The sequence below is a fragment of the Cygnus atratus genome, chromosome 3 (genome assembly GCF_013377495.2).
Source record: "Cygnus atratus isolate AKBS03 ecotype Queensland, Australia chromosome 3, CAtr_DNAZoo_HiC_assembly, whole genome shotgun sequence".
Lineage (NCBI taxonomy): Eukaryota > Metazoa > Chordata > Aves > Anseriformes > Anatidae > Cygnus > Cygnus atratus.
This window is the reverse complement of record NC_066364.1, coordinates 1,282,233-1,293,153: the sequence shown is the minus strand read 5'-3', so window position 1 is coordinate 1,293,153 and position 10,921 is coordinate 1,282,233. Positions and strand designations below refer to the sequence as shown.

Sequence of the window (10,921 nt, the reverse complement as noted above, 5' to 3'; positions counted from 1 at the left end):
CCCCCCGCCCCGTGCCGAGCATCCCCTCCCTCTCCCTCCCCCCCTCTCCGGAGCCACCGAGATGAGCCCCACGAGGGCCAAGTGCCGCGTGGTGACCCCGTGGGGCTCCTGGCCGTGTGGAAATGGCCGTGGTGGATGTTGGCACGTCCTCCTGCTCCTTCCTCTGCCCGCCAGTGCCGCAGGATGAGCTGGGAGGAAAGAGCAGCGGGAGCCCAAAATGCCGGGGAGAAACAGCAGAGAGACCCAAAAAAGTCTTGGCCGGGCTCCCCGGGGACGAGTTGTGACCCTGAAATGTGGGATGGGGACGTCCAGGAGCCACGAGGAGGAGGAGGGCAGGTGCTGGGAGGGGGAATATTGCAGAAAACACGGGGCGGAAGCTCGAAGCGACCAGGGAGGGGAGGAAAAACACGGCTGCAGCTGCAGGAGCGGCAGGGGTTTGGGTGGCTAAAGGACGAGGCCGCTGCGCGGAGCCGTGGGGAACGACACGGGGGGAAAAATGCCACGTGGGGAAACAGCCACTGACCGCCCCCCCACTCCCCACCCCCGCCGGCTCTGGTGGTCCCACCGGGGCCTGGGACCCCCCCCCAAGAGGAAGGTGGCCACGCAGGGATGAAGGCTGGCCCACCGGCAGGGTCTCGGCAGAGGGCAGCAGCAGCCCTGCGGAAAGTGGCCGTGGGGATTGGGGTCTCCGCAGCCCCTCGCGCTCCCAGCCAGCGCGTGGGGTTTTCCTCCCCCCCCCCAACCCCCCCACCCCTTCTCGGTTGCCCCCTCCCCAAGGCGCTGAGCAGCCCCCAGCAGCGTGCCCTGGCGCCCGCCACAACGCAGGGATGAGGCACCCCCAAAAAAACCATCCCTGACCCGCTCGGGACCCTCGCCCCACGCCTCGGGACCACCGCTCCGAAACACAGCACCCCGTGGCCCCAAGCAGCAGCCGGAGCCTGACCCCACCTCCCACAGCCAGAACCACGGGCACAAAGCGGGACCCCAGCCCCCAAACCCTCCGTGCCCCTGCCCCAGATCTGGCCCCAGCACCCCCAGACCCCAAATCCCCATCTCGCCATCGCCCTGGCCCAAGCGCACGGGCTCAAGCCCCAACCCTCTGACCCCGACCCCGAGGACCAGGACCCCATCCCGACACCAGGACCCAACCCCAAGACGCCAGACGCCCCCCCCAGCACCACTGGGCGCAGCCCCCAACATCTCCCCATCCTCCCCCAACATCTCCCCAACCCCTCAGCATCCCTCCCCTTGGCCGGGCACGGCTCGGCACGGCTCGGCACGGCTCGGCGGGGCGGTCGGTCAGACATTTGGTAGTCATTAGGGCTGGAGGGAAGGAAGGAGGGAAGGAGGGAGGGAAGGAGGGAGGGAAGGAAGGAGCAGCCTTTCTCCCCCAGCACTCAGCCCAGCGCCTCGGTGGACGCCGTCCAAGCCCGGCCGCGCTTCCCGCTCCCCATCCCGCTCCCCATGGGCGAACGGGCGGCCCCGGGGGCTCCCCCCCGCCAACGGGGCGGCTTCTGAGGGCTCCCCAAAACCGTCTGGCCGAGCTGGGGAGCGAGGGGCCGAGGAAGGCGAGCAGGGAGCCCGGCAGCCCCGGCCATGCTCGCCGGCACGGCGGGAGGAGACGTGCTGCGGGGAGCGGGGCGCTGAGGCCCTCGGTGGCACGGGGCTGCGGCCACCACGTCCCCGCTCGTGGCCGGGCGGTTTTGGGGCCATGAGAGGTGAGTCGGGGCCATACGGGGGGGGCTGGAGGCTTTTTTTTGGGCGGGGGGGGACACTGGGAGAGGGGTGAGGTTGGTGGTGTAGGGGCAGGAGGGGATGGCGGTGGCCGAGCGGGGGTCCCCATCATGGTCCCCAAAGTTGGGGGGTGGCCAGGGGGGGGGGGTGCTGCCCCCCTCCCTGCCCACCCCATGCGCAGCTTTTTCCGTGCCGGGGGGCTGAGGTGGGCTCGGCCCCACTCTGAGACCCCCAAAGCAATGGAGGGGCTTCCAGTGCAGACCTCCTCCTCCTCCCGGCCCAACGGGTGCCTCCGCCGCTCGTTCCTGGGGCAGAAAAGCAAAAATTTGGGACAGCTGAAAAATGACAGGCCGGAGGGACGTGGAGGGGAGCGGGAGGCCCCCCCCCCCCCTCACCCCCCCCGGTGCCGCCCCGGGTTTCCGTGGGGGTGGCAGGGTTTATAAGCAGGGGATGCTGACGGCGCCGGCACTCCGGCCATGGGACGCGGCCCCTCGCGGCCCCCCCGGCGTGGAAAGCACGGCGCAGCCCCGACTTCTGCCCCCCGCACCTGGGGGCAGCTGTGGAGCAGGTCGGGGGGCTCGGGATGGGGGGCAAAGCTTGGGGGGGGGGGATGCAGGGGTTGGGGTACAGCCCCCTCCTGGGTTGTGGCATGGACAGAGCCTGTGCACCGCGCTCGCCCGGTGCCCCCGGGTGGGATCCATGGTGTTTGCCACTCCTGCCAGCTGCTGGGGGGGGTGTCCTGGGCTCCGTGCCCCCCCATCGCCGTGCTCTGCCCCAGCAGAAGGGAGCCCCGGAATCAGCTGAGGGCTTGGGGATGCTTCGTTTGCTTTTTTATCAATGCAACAGCTTGGGGAGCACGGGGGGGGGGGCCCTTCCCAGAGCCGGCTGCTCCTGGGAGTGGATGGGATGGGGGCACAGGGGATGGGGGCACAGGGATGGGGACACAGGGGATGGGGGACAAAGGGGATGGGGGCACAGGGATGGGGGCACAGGGGATGGGGGACACGGGATGAGGACACAGGGGATGGGGGCACAGGGATGGGGGCACAGGGGATGGGGGCACAGGGGATGGGGGCACAGGGGACGGGGGGGGCCCTTCACCCGCCCTGCTCCCCTGGGTTTGGGTTTGCCAGAGCTGAGCGTGAGCCCAAACACGGGGACAAAAATCAGGAGGGCTCCTGGCCGTCCCCACACACGGGGACGGGATCTGCGGGAAGGGGCTGGGAGGCAGCGAGGCCTCTCGGGGTGGAGGCCGGCCGTCGTCGCCGCTTTTCTGGGTCCCACCTGAAGCGTGGGGTTGCCTTCCCTTTCCAGCAGAGGACCTGGTGGGAGCGGAGGAGGAGGAGATGCCGTCCTTCCGCACCACTGGTGAGCACCGAGGCCACCCCCTTGCCCCCCTTCCATGGGGTGGGCAGCAGCAGGGCCTGATCCTTCCCTCTCCTGCTTCAGGCAGGGCACGGAGCAGCTGCAGCCGGTGCCAGAGGAACCTCTCCCTGCAGACGGCCGTCAAAGTCCTCTACGTCTTCTCCGTCCTGCTCATCGTGGCCGTCACCGTGCTGGCCGCCCTGGGTGAGCGCAGGCGGGGATGGGGGCCGCATCCTTCCCTCTTTTCTCCTTCCCTTCCTTCGGGCGGCCCCACGGGGATGTGTGAGCTTCCCTCCAACGCAAGGGTTGGAGTAGGATGGGGTGAAACAACCCTAAATTCCTGGACACCCCCCCCCCCCAGTCTTTGCTGCCTTTTGGTGAGCCCTCCTGCATCCCAAGGGAGCCATGATGTGAGGGGACTTGATGGAGCCTGGTGGGCTTTGTCCTACAGGACACTTGTGGCTCTGAGGGGGTCCCATGTCCCCCATGAGGGTCAGCAAAGCCTTTGGTGGGGGTCCCAAGACCCTTGGTGTGGTAGGCGATGGCAGCCAGGGCTGTGTTCGGCACCTGCCCGGCCCCTCAGCACCCTCCTCCCCTCCACAGTGTTCAGGAGAGTCGACTCCATCGCGGGCGGCATCAGCTCGGCGCAGGCGTACTACGAGGAGAAGATCCTGGCCATCCAGGGGGAGATCCAGGGGCTGGGTGAGTCCAACAGGGAGCTCCAGGGGCTGGGTGGGCCTCAACAGGGAGGTCTGTGGGTCCTGGTGGTGGGTGGTGGGCTTCAACAGGGAGGTCTGTGCGTGTTGGTAGTGGGCTATGGACCTCAACAGGGAGGTCTGTGGGTGCTGGTGGTGGGCTGAGGGCCTCAACTTGAAGGTCTGTGGGTCCTGGTGGTGGGTGGTGGGCTTCAACAGGGAGGTCTGTGGGTGTTGGTGGGCTATGGACCTCAACAAGGAGGTCTGTGGGTGCTAGTGGTGGGCTGAGGGCTTCAGCAGGGAGGTCTGTGGGTGTTGGTGGGCTATGGACCTCAACAAGGAGGTCTGTGGGTGCTGGTGGTGGGCTGAGGGCTTCAACAGGGAGGTCTGTGGGTGTTGGTGGGCTATGGACCTCAGCAAGGAGGTCTGTGGGTCCTGGTGCTGGGCTGAGGGCCTCAACTTGAAGGTCTGTGGGTCCTGGTGGTGGGTGGTGGGCTTCAACAGGGAGCTCTGTGGGTGCTGGTGGTGGGCTGAGGGCCTCAACAGGGAGGTCTGTGGGTCCTGGTGCTGGGCTGAGGGCCTCAACTTGAAGGTCTGTGGGTCCTGGTGGTGGGTGGTGGGCTTCAACAGGGAGCTCTGTGGGTGCTGGTGGTGGGCTGAGGGCCTCAACAGGGAGGTCTGTGGGTCCTGGTGCTGGGCTGAGGGCCTCAACTTGAAGGTCTGTGGGTCCTGGTGGGCTAAGGGCCTCGTGGTGGAGATCTGTGGATCCTGGTGGTGGGTGGTGGACTAAGGGCCTCCTGTGCCCTGCCTCCAGATGAGAAGACCTCGGGGAACTGCTCGCTGTGCCATGAGACGGCTGAGCTGGGCCAGGAGCTCGCCAGGCTGCAGGGCGAGCTGGAGGAGATCCAGAAGATGCTCCTGGCGCAGGAAATCCTCCTGGACCGCACCTCCCGCACCCACGAGCTGCTCGCGTCCTCCGGCCAGGAGCTGAGCGCCGAGGTGGCTGGCTGCTCCCTGGCCATCGGGCAGGTCAACCAGAGCGTGGGGCAGCTCATGGCGCGGGCCGGGGGCTGGCAGGACGCGGCCGCGGGGCTGCGGGGCTCGCTGCGGGCGCTGGCGCAGGAGCGGCTGGAGGCGCGGGCGGCCGTGCAGCAGCTGAACGTGACGCTGGGGCAGAGCTCCGAGTGGATCCGCGCCGTGCAGAGGAAGGCGGACGAGGAGACGCTGACGCTGCAGAAGATGGTGGCCGAGTGGCAGAACCACACGCGCCTCCTGGGCGGGCTGCGGGCGGCCGCCGCCGAGACGGGCGAGATGGTGAAGGGCCTTCAAAGCAGCGTGGGCGCCGCGGCCCGGCAGGTGGGGCAGAACTCGGAGAGCATGCACGAGCTGGTGCTGCAGGTGATGGGGCTGCAGCTGCAGCTCGACAACGTCTCCTCCTCCCTGGACGACCACGAGGAGACGGTGAGCGACCTGCGCTACCACGGCCAGTACGCGCAGAACCGCACGGCCGAGCGCTTCGAGACGCTGGAAGGGCGCATGGCCTCCCACGAGGTGGAGATCGGCACCATCGTCGCCAACGTCAACGCCACCGACAGCCACGTGCACAGCATGCTGCGCTACCTGGACGACGTGCGGCTCTCCTGCACGCTGGGCTTCCACGCCCACGCCGAGGAGCTCTACTACCTCAACAAGTCCCTCGGCCAGGCCCAGGGAGCCACCGACCGGCTGCGGGAACGTTTCGGCCTGCTCAGCGCCCGGCTGGACTTCGACGTCCGCAACCTGTCCATGGTCATGGAGGAGATGAAGGTGGTGGACATCCGGCACGGGGAGATGCTGAGGAACATCACCGTCTTACGAGGTGAGGGGCCCCAGCGGGCAGCACTTCTGGGGCTGGTCCTGGGGACAGCCAAGCTCCTCGGGAGCTTCCCACACCACACAGGAGCCAAAGCAGCAGTGTCTTGGCCGGGGAGGTGTTGGGGTGGCCGCGAAGGTACCCAAATGGTCATGGACATGGAGGTGTCCTGGGGACGGAGCTGCGTGGCTCAGCTTGTCCCCGTGCAGGGGACAGGGCAGCCAGGAGGTGACCCAGGTGGTTATAGTGGGGTTGGTCCGTACACCACAGCTCTCCCCCTTGGTGCTGGTGAGCCCCGCTCGCTGCTCCTGGTGGAAAGGGCACGAACACCCCTGGACAAGGCGTCCTGAAGCTTCCCTTGGTGTCTTTGGCGGCCTGGGGACATCTCCATCCACCCACGTCCCCTGTTACCCCCAGCGAGCCCTGTCCAGGGGGTCTGCACTGCCCGGACCCCCCCAGCTCAGCCCTTTTGAGCGCTCTCCCTTGCTGTCTTTGGCTAAAAAAGGGGATTTTGCTCCAGGAAAAAGCAATTATGGTGTCCTCAGACCCTGGGTCCTGCTGGCACAGCCGTTTGGGGACCGCAGGAAGGGGGGGAGAGGAGGCTCCGCATGCACAGGGGTGCTCAGGGATGCCCCCCCCCCCCAGAGCTGGGAGCCAAAGCAGCTCTGGGTTTAACCGGGATCCCAAAAAAACCACAGGGCACCCCCCTGGCTCACCGTTCCGGGATGCTGCACCCCGAGCTTCGCATTCACCCCCTTCCTCTTCCTCCCGCAGGTGTGCCGGGCCTCCCGGGCCCCCGCGGCCTCAAGGGCGACGTGGGCACCAAGGGTCCTGCAGGAAGCAAAGGAGAGAAGGGCGACGCGGGCAGCCTGGGCTCACCGGGCCCCCCCGGCTCCCCCGGCCCCCCGGGTCCCCCCGGTCCCCAGGGAGAGAGGGGACCCCTGGGCGTGAAGGGCTTCCCCGGCCTCAAGGGCACAAAGGGCAGCTTTGGGCTGTCCGGCTCCGAGGGACAGACGGGGCCCAAGGGAGACCTGGGCCCCCCAGGGCCGGAGGGGGGGCCGGGGCCAGCGGGACCCCCCGGTCCTCAGGGAAAACCGGGGCTCCCCGGGAACCCCGGGGCTGTGGGACGGATCGGCCCCACGGGACCCAAGGGAGACCCCGGGTTGCGGGGCCCCCCAGGACCACCGGGTCCCCCCGGTCCCCCCGGCCCGTGACCCAGCCTTGGAGCCACGCTGATGGCACGGGGATGGAGGAGCCCCCCCCTCCAACCCCAAAAGCATCCCCCGCTGCCAGCCCCTGGGGACAGGGCAGGAAGGACCCCGGGGGGGGGGGGGTCCGGACCCCTCCCCAGCGCCATTCTTCGGGGTGCCGTGGGGCTGGTCCCCGGCTCTCGGGTGGCCGCGGGTGCAGGCTGTGGGCAACGAGACCCCGGGGTCCCGCGGGACGAGGACCTGCAGGGGTTGGGGTGCAGCTGGTTTGCCCCCCCTTTCCCCGGCCGCCGCCCCCCCCGCCGCCCCTCGCTGCACCGGCTTTGTACTCGTGGCACAATAAATCCCTGCGGGGACCCGCGGCTCCTGCCTCCTGGGGGGCTGGGGGGTGAGCTGCTGGTGTCGGCGTGGGGCAGGAGGTGCAGGGGAAGCGTTTTGCACCGCTGCTGGTGATTTGGGGAGGTGGGCGCAGAACCTGTGCGGGTGCCTGGGCTCGTCGCCCCGTCCTGCAGCTTGGATGGAGCTGGCAGGGGGGGGAGAAGCCCCCTCTGTAGCCCCCCCCGATGTAGCCGAGGGAGATGCAGATGGAGCGATGGTACTGGTGGCCGGGCTGGGGCTAATCACGGGGATACCCCAAACCCCAAACCCCAAAACCCCGCAGATCTGGTCCTGCTCTGGGCCACCTGGGGCCGGATTGTGTGGGGTGGGAGCTGGGGGGGACGGCCTCAGAGAGCCCCCCCCCCGTGTGCATGTGTGTGTTTGTACGTGTGTGTGCATACCCAGGGCACGTGGGCACACCTGTGTACACGCACACGTGTGCACGCGCACCCAGGGGCGCCCCGCGGTGCGTGCCGAGGAGCGCACACGCTCGTGCCGTGTGAGACGAGGTCTCCATCGGGGACCCCGCTCCTCGCCCCCCAGAAGGGCCCCCCGGAGCCAGGCCCGTGCCCCCCGGCCCCCCCGGGGCAGGGTGTGGGATGTTTTTTCCCTTGCTGAGGGCAGGGAGGGGGCAGCCGGGAGGCCCCAGGTACCCAAGCCGGGGCCGCGGTGCCAAGAGCAACACGGCGCTGGGGAAAACAGCTGGCCCCACCTCGGGCTCTGCTGGGGTTCCCCTCCCTGCGGTGCCGGAGCAAAAATCCCCTAGCGCTCACACACATCCCTGCCTGGCTGCCTGCACGACCCAGCGCTGCTTCACTGCCTGCTCGTGGGAGAAATGGGGTTTTGCCATCCACGGCCTGCCCTGAGTTTGCTTTCCAGCTGCTTGTTCAGGGCACGGCTGGCCCGGGCCCTCTCCTCATCCTCGTCCCAGTCCCTGTTCCCATCCCCATTCTGTCCCCATCCCCATCCCAGTTCCTGTCCCCATCCCCATTCCCATCCCACCCCAGTCCTCATTCCCATCCCCATTCTGTCCCCATCCTCATCCTTATCCTCACCCTAGTCCCTGTCCCCATCCCCATTCCTGTCCCCATCCCATCCCATCCCACCCCCATCCCCATCCCATCCTCATTCCCAGTCCCATCCCATCCCCACCCACCATCCCCATCCCATTCCCCATTCCCACCCCATTCTCTCCCCATCTCCATCCCATCCCACCCCAGTCCCCCTCTCCACCCCATCTCCATCCCGCCCCACCCCTGCCACCCCCCCCGGTGCCTCCAGCCCCGTGCCCTCCCCTGCTGGCCCTGCCCGTGCCCCGGCTCGGTCCCGCCGCGCTCTTTATTGCTGTTGGCACGGCGTTTTCCTGTTTTCATCCCAAAAACGACGCCTGCAGAGCTCCAGGGCTGCGGGGCTGTTTGGTGCCGGGGGGGCGGGGAACAAACACCAACTTTACTGCCCCTGCAGAGGGTCAGGATGAGGGTGCTGGGGGGGCACAGAGCAAAATACCCCAAACCTGCCCCATGCTGGGGGGCTGCGGGCACCCCACAAACCCGCACGGTGCTCCCGGCACTGCCCCTCCTGAGGGGGACACACAGACCCCAAACGGTGACGTCCACGGGGACAGGGACACGCAGACCCCAAATAGCAATGCCCAGAGGGACAGGGACATGCAGACCCCAAACGAGGATGTGCAGGGAGATGGGGACATGCAGACCCCAAATGGTGACGTCCAGTGGGACAGGGACATGCAGACCCCAAACAGTGATGCCCAAAGGGACAGGGACATGCAGACCCCAAACAGCGATGCCGAGAGGGACAGGGACATGCAGACCCCAAATGGTGACGTCCCGGGGGATGGGGACATGCAGACCCCAAACAGCGATGCCGAGAGGGACAGGAACATGCAGACCCCAAATGGTGACGTCCCGGGGGATGGGGACATGCAGACCCCAAACAGTGATGTAAAAGGGAATGGGAACACACAGCCCCCAAACAAGGATGTCCAGGGGGACAGGGACACGCAGACCCCAAACGGTGATGCCCAAGGGGATGGGGACACGCAGCCCTCAAACAGGGATGCCCAGGGGGATGTGGACATGAAGCCCTACAGGCAGTGACACCCAAGGGGATGAGGACACGCAGACCCCAAACGGTGATGCCCAAGGGGATGGGGACATGCAACCCCCAAACTGTGATGCCCAAGGCTATGGGGACACAGACCCCAAACGGTTACGTGCAGGGGGATGGGAACATGCAGACCCCAAACAAGGATGCCCAGGGAGATGGGGAGACGCAGACCCCAAACAGTGACGCCCAAAGGGATGGGGACACTCGGACCCCAAACGGCAACGTCCAAGGGGACAGGGACTCACAGACCCCCAATGGTGACGCCCAGGGGGACGTGGACACCCCCCCAAGCAGTGACTCCCAGGGGCCGTTTCCCAGCACCGAACACCCGAGCGCAGCGGAGCCGCCGGCGGTGCCGGAGCCAAGCACAACAGGCGGCAGCTGCAGCGCGGGGCCGAGCCCCGGCCAACGCCCGCGCCCCGTGAAAGGGCCCTTTCGAGTAGGATTTTGTCCCTCGGGGCGGGGGGGGGGACACACAAACACCTGGGTCCCCCACGGGAGCCTCCCGGACTCCTGGGCTCTGCCCTCGCAGCTGGAAGGGGGAAACTCGTCCCCCTGCCTCAGTTTCCCCGTCAGACTTCGTGGCCCCCTCCTGCCCGTCCCCATCCCCGCGCTCCCCATGACGCAGCTCGTGGGTCAAAACCCGCTACTGGGCCCCAAAACCATGCACCTGGGGGGCACGGGCGCCCCGAGGCTCATCCGTCCTGCGTGCAGCCCCGGGAGGCTGCTGGCCTCAGCACGAGGGTGGCCTCGTCACCACCCCAGGGGCCTCGGCCACCCCGCTGGGACTCGGGGGGCTCCCTTGGGGTGCTGGCGGGGTCCGGGTGCAGCTCCCCACGCCGCAGATTATTCTTTGCTTCCATTTGGCAGCTGTGGGGCCGGCCCTGGGGGCAGGGAGCAGCCCCGGGGGGCTTGGGGACCCCCCTCCACACCCCCAAATTCTCCCGTCCATGCACCCAGCCAGGCTCAGCACCCCAGGATGGGTCCCAAAAGGAGCAGGACCCCGCGGAGAGCTTGGGGTGGCAGCAGCTGGGAGTCACCCCCGGTTCATTTGAGCCCGAGCCGAGGCAGGGCAGGAGCAGCAGCAGGACGCAGAGCCCCCCACCCTCCTCCTCCTCCTCCTCCTCCTCCTCCTCCTCCTCCTCCTCCTCCTCCTCCTCCTCCTCCTCCTCCTCCTCCTCCCTCCCACAAGGGACCAGGGGCTGAACCCCTCGCCCACCCCAGCCCAAACCCCGCAGCCTCGGGACGGGGAAGGGGTACGTCCTGGGAAGGACATTAAATGATTTAAAGTGTGTTATTAATAGGGAGCGTGTTATTAATGCCCCGCTGCAGCAGGGTGTGGCTCTTCCTCCCGCACTAACTCCCTTTGGACCAATATTTTGGTTAGACTCTTAAACATTTTGGTTACAGCGAGAGCAAAACTCCTCTCGGGGGGGTTAAAGCGCGCTCCCCCTTTGCCCTTCCCTCCAAATCCAGCCCTGTGCTGCTGGGAGGTCTCCTCCCTCCGAGGCTGGGAGAAGCCCGGCCAGAGCCGGAGGATGGATGGACGGACAGACGGATGC

At 67.6% G+C, this 10,921-nt stretch overlaps 1 protein-coding gene across 1 annotated transcript; it reads left to right on the top strand.

The window, feature by feature from the left end:
- Positions 1–1,621: 1,621 nt before the first annotated feature.
- On the top strand, positions 1,622–6,885 carry SCARA3 (scavenger receptor class A member 3). The gene is made up of 6 exons (XM_035572504.2): positions 1,622–1,718; positions 3,049–3,102; positions 3,184–3,303; positions 3,703–3,801; positions 4,609–5,652; positions 6,421–6,885. The coding sequence occupies exons 1-6, from the start codon at positions 1,712–1,714 to the stop codon at positions 6,858–6,860; spliced, it is 1,764 nt and encodes a 587-aa protein (XP_035428397.1). The 5' UTR covers positions 1,622–1,711; the 3' UTR covers positions 6,861–6,885.
- Positions 6,886–10,921: the final 4,036 nt, after the last annotated feature.